Raw genomic sequence first — 21,349 nt, forward strand, 5'->3', positions numbered from 1 at the left:
AAGGATTTTAGAGGGTTGTGGCACAGGCCTTCAAATCTGTTTTCATTTAAAAACGAACAACCATCCTTTCTTTGGTCTTTGGTTTATTAGCCATATTTAGGATTTAAAAAAATTTCTAATTGGAAATGGAAAATTAAGAGAGAGATTTTTCTGGTAACTGAAGAAAGAATGGAGGAAAGAAGTTAATTTAAGAGGGTGTATGTCAACTTGTGGGGAAAAAAAAAAAGGACTGGCTAGAGGGAAATTCTCTAAGGTGTGAATAGTAGATGAAGTTGGAAAGTAGAGAATATGCAAAGAGTCCGGTCCACTTTAAGAAGAAATAAGGATTCTGCATCAGAAAGTTCTCTGGTATTAGCTATGAGATGGGTTGCTCAGCTAAGGAGATTGCTTTACCAAGCCAAGCATTAGTGATCCAGAGGCCTCAGAAGTAGGTGGTGAGATGAGGATGAATTCAAGGACTTTAAGGTTTCCAGGGCCTTTAAAAGTCAGGAAGTGGTATGATATGGTAAAAAGTGCATTGAAGCAAGTAATCTTGGTTTGAAATTCCAATTTACTTCTGAGCTATGTAGTTTTCAGTAATCCTCAGTTTGTCTTTGCATTGTTACTGTCTTGAAGATTATTATAAATATTAAGTAAGGTAATGTGTATAAACGTGTCCAGCACAGTATCTTACATCTAGTGTGTCCTCATTGTGTTAGTTGTCTTTCCTCTCCAGGTTCCCATATCTTTGAAACTTACATTACAAATACACACGTATTAATAAATTTGGAAGGGTAGTTTCCTCATTAATTACTTAAATCCCCAATTAAAAACCTCATTAAGTATTTTAAGTTCCTTATATACTTCTGTTAAGTTTGTCTTTTGAAAGAAGCCCATACAGTTGCCTGGATTTTGGAAGTAATTTTTGCAGTGTTTGTATTAAAACTTGCATTTTTTATTTTAATATTTAAAAATATTTTAAAAATATTTTTTGGTTGTAGATGGACACAGTACCTTTATTTTGTTTATTTATTTTTATGTGGTGCTGAGGATTGAACCCCTGCCTCACATATGCTAGGCAAGTCTTCTACCACTGAGCTAGAACCCCAGCCCTATTTTAATATTTTTATTAATGCATTATTGGTGTCCATAATAGTGGGGTTCATAGTGACATATTCATAAAGGTATATATGCTCATTCTCAATCCTCAGTACTTTCCTTTCCCTCTCCTCCTCTGTCTCCTTGATCCCTGTCCTCTACTCTGTTGGTCTTTTTATTTATTTATTTATTAACATTTTTTTTTAAATTGGTGCATTACAGTTATACAAAAAAGTGAAATTTATTGTGATACATTCACATATGCCCAGAGCATAATTTGGCCAATTCTCAATCCTTTCAATCCCAGCTGGGATGTATATTTTGATTTCTTCCATCCATGCATTTCTTCCTTCCTCCTCCCTTTCTCCCTTCTCTCTACCACCCCTTTTCTTTCTTTCTTTTTTATACTGGTGATTGAACCCAGGGTGCTTTACCACTGAACTACATACTCACCTCTTTTTATTTTCTGTTTTGAGACAGGGTCTCTCTAAGTTTCTTAGGGCCTAAGTTGCCCAGTCTGGTCTCAAACCTGCCATTTTCCTGCCTGTGCCTCCTGTGTCACTGGGATTGTTAGACATTGCCACCACACCTAGCTTGAGATTCTCGTTTTCAATATTTGTTAAGATCCATGATCACAGAGCAGACTTACTGTAGGTGGGATCCCACAAAGTTTTAGATTCAATGAAATATTTTGGTTGGCATAAGAAAACAGGGTAGAACCAAGCACTTCATGGAAGAAATGTTGCATTTTTTGAGCCACTGTAGTTCTGTAAGACAGGCTTTGGTCCCACCACCTCAGTGTATTAAAAACTTGCATATTTTACTTCATTGTTAAAAGCACTGACTCAAAGATTATTTGTTCTGTGTCAGCGTGTAAGACTGTAAAGCTTAGTTTCTGATTGCTGGCACTTAGATGATAAGAAACATTAAAGTAGAAGATGACATGAAGAGTAAACTCTCTTAGAAAATAGGAGAAAGTAATGGGTCATAAATTTATTTCTCTTTAAGTTAATCTTTGCTACTAGACTTAAAAAACTAGGTGAAAACTGCGATAGTTAGGATTATTTTTTATATAGCTGAACCAAATATTTGTCAGGAAACAGTGGTAGGTGGATGGGGGCAGGGGTACAGACAGGGCCCCCCCAAACATGTACAAACATATATAAAGGAAGCTTCCAAAAGCCTATGGAAAAAGGAAACAGTACAAACCTATGCTACAAAAAATGATAAAGTAGGAAAAGTACATTTTTGTATTGTCTTTGTGCCTCCCTTTAAAATCATAATAATTATTACCTTCCCCCCTCATTACTCTTAGGCTATTTCAGCCAAAATTCTCATGCTTCACTGCACATTCAGAAATTCAAATACAAGAAAGGTCCCATGCTCAAAACTTAAAACGTGCTACTTCTCTAGTTTAGTATTTTCAGGGAGGCTTAGCAAAGTGTAAAGAAAGGAAACAGATATAGTCGGTCCATATTAATGAGTGAATGAAGGGTCAGGAAACTTTGGTAGTATTTAAATGCCTGGTTCCCATACTTTGCTCTTTTCAGACAGAGGGGTGGTTATAGGGGAGAATAAATCTTGGAAGTGGGGGAAGGATGCAAAGTGAAGGAGTCTGCTGAAGGAAGATTAAGGAGAACTTGATTCCAGCTTGGCCCCTTTCTTTCTCCTCTCCTTGATTCTAGTTTTCAGCATTGTCACCTCTGGGTAACTTGAACACAGGAGGTAGGATTACAGTTCCACCATTAGCTAAATGAGCCCAAGGACATCACTGTCCATCTTGTCTTGGTTCTTTTTCTTTTCTTTTCTTTTCTTTTTTTTTTTAAAGAGAGAGTGAGAGAGGAGATAGAGATAGAGATAGAGATAGAGAGAGAGAGAGAGAGAGAGAGAGAGAGAGAGAGAGAATTTTTTGATATTTATTTTTTAGTTATCGGCGGACACAACATCTTTGTTTGTACGTGGTGCTGAGAATCGAACCCGGGCCGCACGCATGCCAGGCGAGCACGCTACCACTTGAGCCACATCCCCAGCCCCGGTTCTTTTTCTTTTCTTCTTTTTTTTTTTGTTTTGTTTTGGTATCAGGGTTTGAACCAGGGGCACTTAACCCTGAGTCACATTCCTAGCCCCCCGCCTCCTTTTTTTAATATTTTATTTTGAGACAGGGTCTCTCTGAGTTGCTTAGGGCCTTCTAAGTTGCTGACACTGACTTTGGACTCTCAATCTTTCTGCCTCAGCTTCCCACACTGCTGGGATGATAGGTGTGTGCACCATGCCTAGCTCTGTCTTGGTTTTTAACAGCTCTGCCATTTTGTGTCCTGTGCGTCAGTTCCCAAGGTTCATCCAGTTGTAAAATAGTCTTCACAGGATACTCAGAGTGGATTATTATTCCACCTATTTTCTTTTTCCCCAGTTAAGACAGAAATTCATGGGAACTTATTGTTTAGTATTATGTTTTTCGCTTACAGAATAGTCTTTTATGTGACAGATGACTTAAGGGAAGCAGTATTTCTTTTCTTTTCCTGTGTAACATTCCTAACCTTTGAATTTCCATAGGCACATTTGGGTCAAAAATTAGTTGGCTTTTTCAGGGGTAAACGGGGAGAGATATTTAACTATTCACATTAATGTGAATTGATTACATCTGGTTTTCTTTTCTTTTTTTCTTTACGCTTTGCTGAGCCTCCCTGAAAATTACTAAATTACAGAAGGGAAGTAACACGTGTTAAGTCTTGAGCATGGGACCCTTTGTTGTAATTGGATTTCTGAACATGCAGTGAGGTGTGACTAAGAGTTATTAGGGGTGGTGATGAAACTATTATGGTTTAAAAGGGAGGTGCAAGGACAATACATAATTGTACTTTTCCTACTTTATCATTTTTTGTATCATAGGTACATAGGTATCCTTTCTTCATAGGCTTTTGGAAGTTTTCTTTCTTTGTATGTGGTCCTTATTTCATTTCCTGTCCTGTTTACTATCCTGTTTACAGAGACAAATTGAGGTATGCAATACCTCAATTTGCTTCATTTTGTCTTAAAACACATTTTTAAAAAACACTAAGTCTTTCATATTACCCCACCTGTTACCCTATTGTAAAATTAGAAAAGAAAAGGAAGGTCTGGGGATGTAGCTCAATTTTAATTAAGAGTGTTTGTCTGATGTATATGAGGCCCTGGGTTTGATCAGCATCCTTATTATAAAAACAACATATTTTTGTGTATGTGTATATACACATGCATGAAATATATATTATGTAAAAATACATGTACATAAGAATATGTACATATATTTGAATATAAGAATATATATATGAGAATACATACATATATATTTATATTAAGATTTACATGGTTTGAAAAAAGAATAAAACAAAATGCAGATTCCTTTCTTATTTCAGTTCCCAAATTCCATTGTTTCTTTGCAAGAAGAAAAAAAAAATTTCTCCAGAATAACTGTTGATCAGAGCTGTTTTTCTTTTAAAAAATAATGTAGAAAGGGTCTTACTGTCTATATAGATGTTGATTTTTTTCACCTGTTTTATGTTGTATAACCAGCACATATGGCTAACCTCTTCTTTTTATGGTTGTATACATTCTGTTGTATGGTTGAATCATAATTATTGTAAAGAAGTCTCCTTATTAGTGGATGCTTTGATTGTTTCTGGTCTTTTGCTGTAAATGAGGGAGTTGCATCAAATATCCTGGTTCATGTATATAAATAACTCTAGCGGATCATGTATATCTCTACCAGTGAAGTTGCTTGGTCAAGAGTACATGCAGTTTTTACTTTGTTATTTCTAAGCTCATTTTAAAACTTTGAGCAGTATTCATTGATATGAATCCTGTGTAAATATTGTAGTATTTTCTGATATTTCAGGGCACTTATCACAGAAATAATGTCCAGGCTATCCAATTTAACTCCAGATGTCTGGCTTAATTTGGGGTGACCATAGGATTAACAAATTATGGTTAAAAAGAAAGATTCCTTTTGTTTTGCCCATGATCTGTTTTCAGAAAATTTGTTGAATAGGTCAGGTTTGTCTTCTACTTGGCAATGTTTCTATTTCCTTTTCAATTTACTTTCTTTTGTTTTGCTGTCTTCCTGTCCCAATTCCCTTACTCTTGTGTATTTTTATTCCCCCCCCCTTTTTCCCCCCAAATACTGTCTATTCCCAGAGTACTTTTATTCAGTACTGATTATTTTAGATTTGTGTTAGGAACACAGGTAGTAAAAATTCTTATTTTATAGGTATATTAAAATGGGAATATAATTTTAAAAGTATGCATAATATTAGGTTACACTAAAGTTTTTAAAGTTGATGATCAAAAGTATTGAAGTTGAGGTCTATGCATGTAAGGAAATAAAGAGCTTGGGGTAGTTAACAAATTAGGCTTCAAGTTTGAATTTTTTTTTTTTTTTTTTTTTTTTTGGTGCTGGGGATTTGCATGCAAGGCAAATACTCTACCAACTGAGCTATATCTCCAGCTCTTGAGTGTTTTTTAAAAAACAAAAAATCAGAGTGTGCTCCTAGCTCAGTTGGTGTTTTAGTAACTTTTTTGACATCTCCCATATTCTCTAAATACTTACAAGTTTTTCAAAATAATGGTATGACTGTAGTAGCAACATACCAAAATAATGGTATAACTGTAAATAAGAGTGGTGGGCCCTTGAATGTATAAGTTTATAAACAATTCAGGGACTTTCCACATTCTTTAAGAAAAAAGTAATAGTTTAGAAAAGATTATAATTGATTTGCAAGGATTCCCAAAGAATTGGCTAGAGTAACCCAAGTTTAGCCTTAAAAGACATCCACTTAGTTGTAAGATAGTTAAAAATCAGGGACAGGATATGGCTGAGGGAATTGGGATATTTGAAAAGAGCAATTATTTGGTAATATATTTAAAATCTTTGACTTTTGAGATTTTAAGTTTGTTACCTAAAGATTTTTAAAAGTAAAATCAGATGGTTGATCTTAATAGGGAAGGTCAAGAAAAGCAAGTGTTAAGTATGCTTTTGTTTATTCTGCTGTTAATAAGGCTTTTTTTTTTTTTTTTAAAGTAAAGGTTATTCCCTTGATGTTATCCTTAGTAAATGAAGGAGTATTTTGATTTCAGTAGTGGTTGGAATTTAACTTATTTATTTGACCTCTGGAAACCATGATTAAGGAAATGATCTTCATGTGATTTAGTAGGGAAAGAGGTAGCTAAACTGAAATATAGTACATTTACTAATTGTAGGTCCTTCATATTAGGTAGTGAATGTTGTATTTACTTCTTGTAATCTTAATAATAGTAGTTTTTAAAAAGATTTCGGTCTTCTTTGAGATGAGATCTCTTTGGGTTTCCTAATAATTGTTATATTAGTCATTATAGTAATTAATGTTAATTAATATTCATGAATTTATAGCTAAATTAGAAAAGCAAATTTTAAATATTGTCTCTCTTTTCTATAATAAGGTAATATAATTATTTTTATAGTGTTTAGTTCTTAATTTCTTATCACAATCTATTTAGTCCTTTGCAACTTAAAATGTACTAGTAATGACATTATTATTTCATTTTAACACATTTTATTTTTAATAATTAATACATTTAAAAACATTCATGAAAGTAATAATTTAGTGTAGAAAGAGATAAATGTAAATAAGAAAAAGAGGAATGTTCATCACCCTGTGGTAATGTTAATGTTGTTACCATTTTAGATAATCCTGTGTACATTTACACTTCCCGCCCACATACATTTGCATATATTCTCTTTAACACTTTAAGCTATTTCCCCAAGTCTTCAGATATTTTTCAGGAAAACTTTTTATTGACTGTATGAATTATTGTTCAGCTGCAACAAACTTCACCTTCTTATTGTAATAACTGAAAGAAAAATGCAGGTATCACAGGTGTACATCTTGAAATTTCTAAGATTGTCTACCTGTGCAATCAGCCTTCCTTTCAAGAAAAAAAAAATCACTGTGTCCCCAGAAGCTTCCCTTTCCTTCCTCCTATCAGCATTGTCCCTTCCCCACTCAACAGGCACCCACTATTCTGGTTCTATTATTTAAAAAACAAAAAACAAACAAAACAAACAAACAAAAAAAACTACAGTAAAACCCACTCATTTGAAATATTTACTGATTTTTTTTTTTTAATTTCCTGAGTTGTGCATCTGGCAACCATCACTATAGTCCAGTTATAAAAAAATATTTCGAAACATATTTTAACGTGTTTCTTGAACACATGATGTATTTCTAGTTTTTTATTGTGATGATTATTGCTGCACTGCTTTTCTCTGTATGTGTTTGTAAATAAATTCCTAGTCATAGAATTACTGGTGTAAAAGGATACGCATTTTTGTAGCTTTGGTTATATACTACTAAGTTGCCTTCGAAAATAATTGATCTAATTTATATTCCCTCTGTAGGTTACTTGTCTCTTTTTTTTACTATCTCCATATTGAATGTATTTGAAAGTTTTTACCAGAGTGGTGGATGAATATGGTACCATTGTTTTTGCATTGATATCTTTGATTACTACTATGACTATTTTTATATGATTGGTGACTATTTTTAAGTTTTCTTTAATGATTTGCTTGAGAGTGTTCTCTGTCAAAAAAGGCCTTCTTGAGGGGCTGGGGATGTGGCTCAAGTGGTAGCGCGCTCGCCTGGCATGCGTGCGGCCTGGGTTCGATCCTCAGCACCACATACAAACAGGGATGTTGTGCCCGCCGAAAACTAAAAAATAAATATTAAAAAGTTCTTTCTCAAAAAAAAAAAAAAAAAAAAATGCCTTCTTGAATGTATCCTTTTCGACTTAAAGACACTTTGATGCATTAAAGGATATGGGTCCTTTAAAGTTGAAAATGCTTTCTCCCAATTTGCTTTATAGCAGAATCATTTTCCAATAATCAGGTAGATTAGAATTTTATGCCTTAATATAAAAATGTACTCAACTAGTCTTTGGAAACCTATCTTGGTAATTTAAAAATTGTGAATTTCATGGATAAAAACTTTTCCTTCAAATGTGTACCTTTTATAACTTGAAATTAAAAAAAATGTCAATTAGTCGTATAAAACTAATTTATTATGCTTTGTTGCCAAACTTGGTCTTTCTAGGCAGTTATACTTAAGCATGAACATTGACGACAAACTGGAAGGATTGTTTCTTAAATGTGGCGGCATAGACGAAATGCAGTCTTCCAGGGCAATGGTTGTAATGGGTGGAGTGTCTGGCCAGTCTACTGTGTCTGGAGAACTGCAGGAGTCAGTACTTCAGGATCGAAGTATGCCACACCAAGAGATCCTTGCTGCCGATGAAGTGTTACAAGAAAGTGAAATGAGACAACAGGATATGATATCACACGATGAACTCATGGTTCATGAGGAGACAGTGAAAAATGATGAAGAACAGATGGAAGCACATGAAAGACTTCCTCAAGGACTTCAGTATGCACTTAATGTCCCTGTAAGTAATTAATTTATAAGACATTGAACTTATAGTTAAAAAGTATTAATTTTGTCTTAATATTGTGTTTTTGAAGAAATATCAGAAAATATTTAAAGGCTAAATAGTGTTCTTGAATACATTCACTAAAATATTGGCAGAAATCATATTTGAAGGCAAAATTAAGTTTTCATATTACATAATTATAGTAATTTGTCTTCTATAACATTTATTTCTCAGAATTATGTGTGTATTTTAGTGCTTAATTTGTAAAGACATTTTAAATTCAATTTTTATTTTTAAAGAATAGGTTTAAATTGTTAAAAAAAATGTTAAAAATTCCCACCTCTTTTTTTTGAGGGTGGGTGGGTGGAGTGGGTGTGGTAGTCCTAGCTTAATTTGAACCCAGGGCCTCAAGCATTCTAATAAGTATGCACTGTACTTACTGAGCTATATCCAGTTCCTTGCCTTCAACAACTTTTTGTGATACACCCCTATTCTGTGTCTTCTTTTCATTCTCTACTTGCTTAATATGTATCTTTTAAAAATCATACCAGCCCTCATTCTCTCTTACCCCACCATAGACAATGGTTTAGCACCTAAGGTAGTCTTTTGTAATCACTTATGTCTTTCTTGCCTTCTCTACTTTGATTCTTGCCCTATGATCAGTAAAATCACCAACATAATGTAATTCTCATTTTTCTTTCTGTGGTTTTAAAACTGGGTTCCTTTCAGTTTATCTAATTCACTGTACCTTTGCTTTAGAATCTTTGTATATGCTTCTTGGACTATTCCCCTCAGCCATACCTGTCCCTGTTTTTTAACTTAAGATAGTGCTTCATTCATAATCACCCTGCCCACTTCTATTGATCCTAGATTGAGCTCTGCCATAGGGACTTATGTTTACTTGTTCAGTGTCTGTCTATGTAATAGGCTTATATACTCTACAAGAGCAGAGGTTTCTTATTTTCTACTCTGAGATGTTGCCACATAGGTTGAATGAATGGATAATTACTTATAATTATGTTCTAAAATGTGGGCTTGCCAACTCAGTCTATAGTAATACTTTTTCTACTTTCAGTCTGTTGATATCGTGTATTATATTAATTGATTTTCAAATGTTGAATCAATCTTGAATGTCTTGAATAAATTTCAAGTATAATTCTTTTTATACACTGTTGGGTTTGATTTGATAACATTTTTACGTTTCTGCTTATGAGAGGTGTTCATCTGTAATTTCTTAGTAATGTCATTGTCTTGTTTTGGTTTTAGGGTAGTGTTGGTTTCATAGAATGAATTAGTAGGTATTCCTTCTGCTTTTGTCTTCTGGAAGAGATTGTAGAGAACTGGCATAATTTCTTTAAATGTTTAGTGGAATTCATCAGCACACCCTTCTTTGCTTTGTACTTTCTCTTTCAGAAGGTTATAAATCATTGGTTAAATTTCTTTAATAGATTGTTTTATTTCTTGTGTGAATTTTATCAGATTGTCCAGATTGTCTTTCAAGGAATTGGTCCATTTCATCAAGGTTATCAAATTTGTGGTTATGAAGCTGCTCTTGGCATTGTTTTATTATGCTTTTAGTGTCTATGGAATTTCCTTTCTTTCATTTCTGATATTTGTAATTTATATCTTCTCTATTTTTCTTTTAGCATGGCTACAGAGTTGACTTTTTAATTACCATTTTTATCATTCTCAAATTTATAGTTCAGTAGTGTAATTATATATTCATAGTGTACCATAGCTCTCTACAAGTATTAATGGAGGAATCAAATCCAGGGCCTTAAACATGCTAGTAGGCAAATACTAAGCCATTGAGCATTTGCAAAGAACTTTTATCTGGCAAAACCTGAAACGATTTGTTGAACAACTCCCCATTTTCCTTCTCCCCAGTATAGGTTTATAGATTTTATTGATGTTTTCAAAATGTTTTGGTTTTTCTGTTGGTTTTTTTTTTTAAATTAATGTATTTCTGCTCAGAGTCTTACTATTTCTTAGGTTTACTGTGGTTTGAAATTTTTTTTCTATAGGGGGAAGTTTAGACTATTGATTTTTTAGATCTTTATTATTTTCTAATATTATGTATTCAATCCTATAAACTTCCTTGGAATTACTGCTTCAGCTGTATCCCATTTGCATTTTAATTTTCATTTAGTTAAATATGTCTAACTTCTCATGAGATTTTTCTTCTTTTCAACCGTTTATTACTTTGAAGTATATTGCTTGATCTCCAAGTCTTTTGGGGTATTTTCCAGTTTTTTTTTTCCTACCTTAATTCCATTATTGTTAGAATTATGAATGTATGATTATTCTCCTTTTAAATTTAAGGTATGTTTTATGATCCATGATGTGATCTATCTTGGTGAATGCCTGAGCCATCCTTGATCTTTTAGATAGTTCTATAGTGATCTTTCTATATGAGATGTATAACTTCTTACTCCCCTACTAAAACTTTTTCAGTGTTTCCTCAGTGCCAAACAGATAAAATGAACCTTTTTTGGGGGGGGGGGCATAAATGGAAAGAATCCTTATAATCAGGTCCTTTTTGTTTTGTTTTGTTGTTTTCCTTTCCTTTCCCCAATACTTGGGAATTGAACTCAGGGGTTACTTACTCAGCTACATTCCCAGCCTTTTTTAGTTTTTAAAGTCTTAAGATAGAACCCTTTTTTGCTGCTGAGCCTGCCCTCTAACTTGCGATTCTCCTGCCTCAGCCTTCTGACTAGTTGGAATTATATACACCACTGTATCTGACATATAGGTTCCTGCTTATCCAACTTATATAGTAGTTCATATCTCTTCTCCTATATTTTATGCTTTAAGTGTATCAGGTTATTTTAATTGCTCACACTATGATATTATTCTGTTATTTTGAACACATAGTGTATGCCTGTAGTATTCTTGTTTGGCAATCTATAGTTGTGTGCTTTCTCTTTTGCATGGTGGTCATTATGATACTAACTTGCTTTGACTATCTTTGCTTGCAGGACTCTTGTGAGTATGTAGTATGCTTTAAGTTTTCTTTCCTATAGTCTGCCTTTAAATTTTATGTTTTTTAGTTCTTGGGCTACAATAGGCAGTTAGGTATTATTTGAGTGGAAAGATATATTTTATTTTATTTTTAATTTTTATTTTTTAATGTTCTAATGAATTTATTGGCCTTTTATCTATTGATTTGGGAGGGATGTTTGCCATCCCTCCCAAATCATATATTATATTTTTAATTGAGAAAAAAATTAAAGGAAAATGCTGAGACCCTGTTTATAGTTCAGAATTTTGACAACTGCATAAACTTACATGATCTCCAATACATTAAGGTGTAGATGGGATGCATGATATGCAATCATCCTTTAAGTTTTGTTTGTATTTCTTTGTAGTCAATGCCCTTTACAATTGTTAATGATTATTTCATCATAGATTACAGTTGTCCCTTGGGAACTTCCTGTAAATGGCATTATATGTAACTCTGGCTCCTTTTGCACAGCATTGTATTTTTATGTTTCATTTATGTTGGTTCAGTATCAGTAGTTTATTCTTTTTTTTTTGTTGATTAGTGTCCTATTTTAATATTATGAAACTTGTTTACTCATTTTTCCTTATGGTTATTTTTGTTGTCTCTTACTTTTAATCATTATGAATAAAGCTGCTATGAAAAATTTTGTATGAGTCTTCTTTTGGTACATTTTTGTACAAATATTTATCTCTTGAGTTTTCATTATGTTTGATTTGTCTTTAAATCAATATCACATTGTTTTGATTGCTGAGTTTTTTTCGCAGTAAATTTCAGTCAGATAGTATTAAGACCTCCATTTTCGTTACTTTTACAAGACACACTGTGACTCTTTTATATATATCCTGTTACTATTTTAAGGAGACTGATTGGTTATTTTATATCGTTAGTGTTTTTGTGGAAAGCATAGAACCAGCCTTTCAATTTCTATAAAAAGAGCCAGCTGAATTTTGATTGGGATTGCATTGATTTTATGTGTTGATTTGAGGAAAATCAACATTTAAATAATACCAGCTTCTAGGCCATGAGCATGTTATATCTTTACATTTATCTAGGTTTTCTTTAATTTATCTTATCATTGTTATATAGTTTTCAGTGTAGGGTAATTGGACACATTTTAAAATGCCATTTTAAAAAATGTCATTATTTGAATATAGAAATGCTGTTGATTTTTTTTTTTTGAACATGTATCCTGAGATTGTTAACATTTTCTTATTAGTTCTTATAGTTATATGTTCTTTAGGTTTGCTTAGTATCATGTTGTCCATATGTTTCACTTCTTCTTTTCTGATTTGTATGCCTTTTTCTCTTTCTTTCCTTATTGCACTGACTAGGGCCCACAGAATAATTGATGCGCAGAAGTGGTAAGAGCAGACATCTTTGATTTGTTCTAGATCTTAAGGAGAGTCCAAATCCAGTATTTTGCCATGGAGAATTTTGTTAGCTGAAGGGATTTCATTGGTGATTTTTGTTAGGTTGAAAAAGTTTTCCTCTTTATTTGCGTTTTTTTTTTTTTTTTTTTTTTTAAGACCATGAAGGGATATTTAAATGCTTTGTTTTTTTTAAACCGTGAAGGGATATTTAAATGCTTTTTCTGCATGTATTGAGATGATCATAAAAATTTTTTCTTTTATTCTCTTAATGTAATGAATTGTACTGATTTTGAAATATTAAATCATGCATTCCTGGGATAAACTACACTTGGTCATGATGTTGGCTATATGTTATTATACTTGGCTATATGTTGTTGGGTTTAGCTTACTAATTTAAAAATTGTTATATGTATATTCATGAGGAATATTAATCTCTAGTTATATCTTCTTGCAATATCTTTGTATTTAGGTATGTGGACTTCATTATAAATGGGTTAGGAAGTATTTCCTCCTTTATTTTCTGAAAGAGTTTGTATATAGTTGTTGTTATTTCTACTTTACATATTTGATGGATGTCACCAGTAAGATTAGTCTGACCTGAGTTTTCTTTTTATGAAGGCTTTAAATTACAAATTTAATTTTTAAAATGTGCATAAGTCTATTCAGATTTAAATTTTTTCTTCAATAATTTTTGGTAAATTGTACTTTCTAAGGAATTTGTGCCTATCTTCTATCTTTTTAATTGTTTAATAGACAGATTCTACACAATTTCTTTTGTTGTTTAAAGGATCTATAGTGATGTTTTCTTATTCCTGATATTGGTAATTTGCTTATTTTTTAATTAAGCTGGGTAGATATTTAACAGTTTTCCTAATCTCTTAAAAGAATCAAATTTTGACATTTTAAAAATCTTCATTATTATTTAACTTCCATTAATTTTTACTCTTTATATTGTTTCCTTTTACTATTTTGGTTTTCATTTGCTCTTCTTTTCTTAAAAAAGTAGAAGATGAGATGACTGATTTTAGACCTTCTTTTATTTTGATGTAAGCATTTGAAGCTCTAAATTTTTCTCTCAGCACTGCTTTTGATGTGTTATTTTTATTACATATCAAAATACTTTTAAAATTTCTTTGATTTCTTCTTGACTGATGAATAATTAGAACTATTCTGAGTACTTTGAAATTCCCAGGTATCATCTTATCACTGGTATCTAATCTTTGTTGTCAGAATATACATTGTATGATTTCAGTCCTTTTAAATATATTTATTAAGATTTTTGTTTCAGTGGCTAGCATATGATCTAATTGGTTGATATACTGTGTTCATTTGAAAAGAATATGTGTCTGGCTGTTGTTGGGTGAGTTATTTTTTTATATATGTCAGTTAGGTCAAGTTGTATGGTTATGTTCTCCAACTCTTGTATCTTTGCTTTAGTTTGTCAATTACTGAGAGAGGACTGTTGGTGTTTCCAACAGTTAAAGTTAATCTGCAAAAGGACCCAGTTTTGTAATTAATGTTGTATTTAATTCTTATCCCTCTTTGGTTGTCATTAATCTAGGTCAGTTTTTCAGATTTTAAATTTATTTTTTTGCATTTATTTTACAGAGTGTCCTTTACTTGGATTTATCTGATTTTTTTTCCCCTTATGAGTTAATCATCTTTGTCAGGAATATTGTAGAAGTGATGCTTAATTTCTCCCCATTGCATTCTGACAGTTGGCACATGATTTTTGTTACCTTCATTCTGATTGATCTTGCTTACTTGATAAGGTGGTGTCTACTAGGAGTTGTCACTACAGAGTTAATCCTATTTCTCTTTTCTTTCTTTCCTTTGTTTGTAGTATTTGGTTTGAACCCAGGGCCTTGTGCATGCTAGGCACCACATGTACTCCTGAGCTATATTCCTTCCTCTTCTCTCATTTTAAGAATTTATTCATTTATTTATGTGCATTAACATAAACTTAGATTTTTATTTTATTCACAAAAATATTTTAATCATTTTAATAAGTTATTTTAATGCTTTGTTTAAGTTTGGCCAATGGGATCCTATGCCCATCAATCTTCAAAAACTTTCTTGCTTTCTGGCACAAGATGATCTAGGCTTATCTTGTACTCTTCTTGCCTCAGTCCTGGAGTCAGCCATTTCCCCAAGGAATTCTAGTTCATTTTAGTGGAGAATAGTATTTAGAAGCTAGGATCTTAGTTTTTTCAACACACTGTGCCCTGTTATTGGGATATAGCTGCTCCCAGGCTTCTCAATGGACATAGCTGCAGAATATGAAAATATATGTATTCATGTATATACGTACATACTGTATGTATATATGTGTTTGTATTCTGTATATGTAATTATCTACATTTATTTATTCACACGTTTGCTTATATATATGTATATATTTAATATCCATCTGTCATTATTGAAAATATTGTTAAGTTCACAGCAAACATCTCTAATTGAGTTCAACAACTAGAGAGTATATTAGACAGTGAGAATCCTGACTTGGTTGTCTTTAATGTGTTTCCTATTATTATTTTGACCTTGCCAGTGGAGCTGTCCCTAGCTTCTACTATACAGCAGTGCTTGCCTCCCCATCCCCTGCATGGATGCCCTTCTCCCACAGCATGTGCTTTGACACCTTGACTGGGACTTGGCACCACATGGATCCTCATCCTTATGGCACTCTTGCTTTGATAGACTGTGCTGATCCACACCAACTCTGATACTTTCTTCATGTAACTCAGCTTCTGATACCTTGCTCCAAGCTCTTATTCCCCCACAATGTAGACCCTTCCTTATGCTGCTTGAATTCCTAAAATCTCATGTTGAACTTCCCTTCTGTGTGGAGAATCTCCGCACCCTAGTTGGCCTCTGACATCTTGTATTGGGCACCTTTTTCACACTGATGCCGTCTTCATCCTGACTCTTATTGGATACCTTGTTCTGGCCCAGCCTAGAGCTTTCAGGCTGTCTCATGAGGGAAAAGGGATGCGGAGGAGCAGAAAGGGGAAGGGACAAGATCGGTCCATTTGTAGTCATATCTCTTCCCCTTCCCCTATCATTCCTAACCCCTGGCTATCCCAAATCCATTTTTCCATCCCTGGAGCTTTGTCATTTTGAAAATGTTTTCTCAGTGAAATCATACAATATGTGATCTTTTGGGATTGACCTTTTTTTTTTTTTTTAACCTCAACATACATTATTGAGAATCATCCAGATTGTTGTGTGTATCAGTAATTTGTTCCTTTTTATTATAGAGTAGTATTCCACAGTATGGTTGTACTATAGTTTAACCATTCTTGTATTGGGGGGACATTGTAGTTGTTTCTAAGTTTTGCTGTTATGAATACAGCTTTTGTGAGCATTGGTATGCAGGTTTTGTATGACATAGGTGTCCATATCTCCCAGAATAGCCTACTACTCCCTTGTCTCTCAGATATAATCACTATGTTTTGGTACTTTTTTTTCATATGCATATTGCACATATTAACCTACTCTTTCTGCTTGCTAGCATATTTTGAACTTTTCTCAACCCCCTTCTAAAAGTTCTCCAATATCTGCTTGATATTCTGTTTTTATGACTACCCAAAATCGAATGCTATTATTTTTTAAAAAGATAGCCATAGGGGCTGGGGTTGTAGCTTAGTGCTAAAGTGCTTGCCGAACACATGTGAAGCCCTGGGTTCAATCCTTAGCACCACAATAAAGATAAATAAAGGTATTGTGTCCATCTACAACTTAAAAAAAAAAAAAAAAAAAACAGACATGGTGGCATACACCTGCTATCCCAGTGGCCCCGGAGACTGAGGCAGGAGAGTTGTTGAGTTCAAAGCCACCTCAGCAACTTAGCAAGGCGCTAAGCAACTCAACATGACCCTGTTTTTAAATTAAATATAAAAAGAGGCTGGGGATGCTCTGATACAAAAAAAAGAGAGAGAGAGATAATGATAAATTAATCTTTGAAACACTTTATCATACCATATACCAGATAGGCAGAATTCAGGGTTCATTTAACATTGTTTTTATAGAACATAGCAGACAGAATAAATTTTATACCTTATTCCCTTTTTTTTCAACTTTATTTTTTAAATACATGACAGTGGAATGCATTACAATTCATATTACACATATAGAGCACAATTTTTCATATCTCTTTGTAATAAAGTATTTTCATACCAGTTCATGTCTTCATACGTGTACTTATACCTTATTCCTTATTTATGTGTCCATGTGGGTCTTAGTATCATGAATATACACCCCTATCCCCAGTACTGGGAATTAAACCCAGGGGTGCTCTACCACTGAGCTGTATCCCCATCCCTTTTAAACTTTTTGAGATAGAGTCTCCCTAAGTTGCTGAAGATGGTCTTCAGTTTGCAGTCTTTGTGCCTCTGGCTCCAGAGTAGCTGGGATTATGGCATTTCGACATGAAAAGAGAACATTGACTTAGAACTATATGCTGATTATGGCATGAATATGTATTTGTTAAGCTGAAAAGAGAACATTTACCTAGAACAATATGATCCAGGTCTACAATAGTGTATCAACCTTGGGGTTGGGGTTGTGTCTCAGTGGTAGGGTGTTTGCCTAGCACATATGAGGCACTGGGTTCGTTCCTCAGCACCACATAAATAAATAAATAAACAAACAAACAAATAAATGTTATATTAAAAAGTGTAAAGTGTATCAAACTTAAAGCTAACATGTCTTCTTCACATGCTATATAGATTGTGCTATAAATAGCCTTTTAAAAATGAAAATACTAAGCCAAATGTGGTAGCATATGCCTGTAATCCCAGCAATTTGGGAGGCTGAGGAAAGAGGATTGCAAGTTAATGCCAGCCTCAGTAATTTAGCAAGGTCCTAAGCAACTCAGTGAGACCCTGTCTCAAAATAAAAAATACAAAGGGCTAGGAATGTGGCTCAGTAGTTAAGAGCCCCAATACCCCCCACCCCCAAAATGATACTGAAGGTGTTAATGGCTTTCTTCTTTCATTGATTCATTCACTTGGAAGTTACAAAGAACTGATTAATTTTTTTTTTTGTTTGTTTGTTTATTCACTCAACAAAAAGTTGAGTTTTCTTAAGTGGTTAAAGATTTTTAGGTTCTGTAGCCCATGGAAACTCTCCTTAATGTCTGGTGACAGTTTAAGTAAACAGTTCTTCATTTGTGGTAATTGTTAGTTTTCAGGATTTATCTTGATCACTACTTTAAATTAGTCACTCAGATTCAGCTCAGTGACCCTGTGTTTTCAAAAGCAAAGTACAAGTCAGCCTTTTAATGTCTGTAGTTTATTTATTAGAAGTTTGTTTCCTAACATGTTAGACATTTAAATGAAGATTAAATAAAATTAGTTTTTCAGTTACTTATGCTCACTAGTTATATTTCAAATGCTTAGTAGTTATCTGGGCTCATGACTTGTATTTGACAACATAGATAAATAAAATTTCCATCATTGCAGGCTGATAATACCGTAGAAAGCTTCTCAACCAAGAAACTAAATTTATTTCAGAAATTTTAAGAAAAGTATTTGGATATTCTTTTTATTCTTGTCAAATCTACTCAGGAAGATTTGGGAAATCATAATTTTTCTTTTTTTCAGTACCAGGAATTGAACCTAGGGTCTCACACTTGCTAGATACATATGTTCTACGTCTGAGCTACACCCCTAGTCCTGGGAAGTCATATAAGTTTTTATCTTCTTTATTTTTCTAGTTTGATGGCAAGCATGTTAAGAGGAAAGACTTAACGTTTTATATTAACAAAATGGAGCAAATTATAAATCATGATACATGCTACGTTTGTATTCTAATAAACTGTTGGATTATACTCCTTAAGCAAAAGTATTTTTATAAATTAGGAGATACGTAAAAAATCATATTCTACTCATATAATAATATAAAATATTCTGATATGTATAATTCCAAGGGAAAAATGTACATAAACATTTGTGTGGCATTTTATTTTACTCACAAATTTTTGTGCTATAAAGCAGCATGAATAAAATCCTAGGCATGCTTTCATGCATTTTGTGTGTCTGAATAATTTTGTTTAATGGCTCAGAAAATTCAAAATATATTTCATATATTTGGTATGAAAATTCTGTTTTATTTAAAAAATTTTCTTAAATCTTGTTATTAGTTTAGGAGGATGGTATAGTATTTATCCCAAATATCTCATGGTCAAGTCAATAAAAATCTAACATGCAGATGCTGTTAATTTATGTAAATATTTTGTAGTAGGTAATTTCTTTCCTCTTATTAAATAAAAAAATTCATTATACTTATTTCACTGTTCCTTAAGGTATTTATTATTTTTGCTGCACATTTTGCACTGGTTTAATTGCAGAAATTGGATTGCATTTATTGATGACAAATGATTTTTCAAAATCATCCTGGAAGGTGACAAACTTCTTTGCCTTTTATTTGCTTGAAATAGCCATTAGTAGGAAGTTTGTTTCTCTATCTTTGGCTGTTTCCTTCTTGTCGTCCATTATATTGTATACTTTTTCAGAGCCATTTATAAATTATAGCCATATCTTGTTGCTATTACATTTCTTTTATAATTCATTTAAGGGATTCAATAGGAGTTTTGTGGGCTACTGAGTATTAAAGTGACATGGAAGTTAATAAAATGATATAAAAGTAGAAGTTCCTTAGAGTCAGGGTATTGCTCAGTGATACAGCACCTACCTAGCATATGTGGGACCAGGGTTTGATCCTCAGCAACATGGAAAAGGTAAAAAGTTCCTAACCTCGGCTTACTCTTAATTCTGAAGAAGTTACTAATATTGATATTCTTCTGGAAATTTTTAATTTATAAAAAAATATATTATGTATGTATTTATGTCTGTGTAATATGTTTTAGATATATAATACATATATTTAGCATAAATATATGTATGTATTTGAAATCTGCATTAATTTAATGATATTTTGTAGAGATTTATGTTATTGCATATAAAACTGCCTTATTTATCTTAATGGCTGATTAAATGGTATGGCATCATTTATTTAGCCACCACCCTGTTGATAGACATTTATGTTATTGGTTGGTTGGTTTGAGTGAAAAAATAGTAAAAGGAATTTGCTTATGTTTTTATGCATTTATGTTTGTGTGTACATGCACATTTTGGGCATTATTTGCCTAAGTATATGTGTTTTTACTAAAATATAACATTCATATAGAAAAGTATGCAAGTTATTAAGTGTACTATGTTGGTCAGTTTTTTTGGTTTTTTTTTGCCATGACCAAAATATTTGACAAGGACAACTTAGAGGAGGAAAAGTTTATTTTGACTCACAGTTTCATAGGTTCAGTCCATGGTCAGCCATCTCCATTGCTCTTGGCCCCAAGGTGAGGCAGAATCATGGCAGAAGGGCATGGCAGAAGAGCACCATTCATTTTATGGTAGCCTGGAAGCAGAGAGAGAGGGAGTTGAGAAGGGGCTACAGGAAAGGTGTACCTTTCCAGGGCTTGCTCTCAGTAACCCATCTACTCTGTCCACATCCCTTCTGTGTATAGTTATCATCCAGTCAACCCATTCAATCTAGGGTGGACTGAATTAGGTTACAGCTCTCACAATCCAATCTTTTTACCTCTGAACATTCCTGAATTAACACAGGAGCTTTTGGGGGACACCACATATTCAAACCCTAACATGTACATTTTGGTGTCTTTAATCAAAAGTGAGCATCTTGTAAAAGCGCTAACCAGCTCAAGACATAGAACATCACTAGCATCCCAGAAGCCCCACCTCTTCTATCCCTCTTAGGTACAACTCTCCTTTCATTCCTAGAGATTACCACTGCCCTAATGCTTTTATTGTGGCCTTTAGTTCACTCAATTTGAATTCAATATAAATAGCATTACAGATAGCATACTCTCATGTCTGGTTTCTTTGTTTTACATTGTTTATGAGATATAGCCATCTTATTGCATATAGTATTAACTTAGTCTCATTTCTGTATGATCAGTTGTATGAGTATATATTTGTTCTAGTATAATAAGCATTTAGATTTTTTTCTAGAGAAGCTGGAATTATGGCTCTTGTAGAGTGCTTGCCTAGCTTGCTCAAGGTTTTGATCCCCAGCACTGCCCCGCGCCCCCCCCCCCCCCCCCCGAGTTTCTAGATGTTGGCTATAATGCAAAATGTCACTGTGAATAATCTTGGATGTGCTTTGTGGTGCGTGTTTGCACTCATTTCTGTTAATCATATACTTAGATTTGAATTTGCTTATGTCCAGCTTTAGCACTTATGCCAGAAGTTTTTCTAGTTGGTTTTGCCAATTTATAATAATTGCTCTGTGTCCTTGCTATTTGGTATTGTCACACACCAAATTTTAATTTTAGCCATTTTGCTGGTTGTGTAGTGGAATTGCAGTATGATATTAGGTTTCATTTCACTGATTAAGTAATGAAGTTGAATACTTACTTTCTCACATTTATTTAGAATTTATA

General features: G+C 33.2%; 1 protein-coding gene across 7 annotated transcripts in view; it reads left to right on the top strand.

Moving 5' to 3' along the window:
- The window catches only part of Znf148 (zinc finger protein 148), a 145,040-nt gene that overhangs the window by 53,895 nt on the left and 69,796 nt on the right, over nt 1–21,349 (top strand). For 6 of the 7 annotated variants that reach the window (XM_076867538.1, XM_076867539.1, XM_076867542.1 and 3 more), the window contains one exon: nt 8,181–8,529. The exons of the other annotated variant lie outside the window; for it this stretch is intronic. In XM_076867538.1, coding sequence (XP_076723653.1) covers nt 8,197–8,529 — 333 coding nt within the window. In that variant the 5' untranslated portion in view covers nt 8,181–8,196. The remainder of the gene's footprint in view (nt 1–8,180; nt 8,530–21,349) is intronic. 7 annotated transcript variants of the gene reach the window in all.

The sequence above is a fragment of the Callospermophilus lateralis genome, chromosome 10, assembly GCF_048772815.1.
Source record: "Callospermophilus lateralis isolate mCalLat2 chromosome 10, mCalLat2.hap1, whole genome shotgun sequence".
Classification (NCBI taxonomy): domain Eukaryota; kingdom Metazoa; phylum Chordata; class Mammalia; order Rodentia; family Sciuridae; genus Callospermophilus; species Callospermophilus lateralis.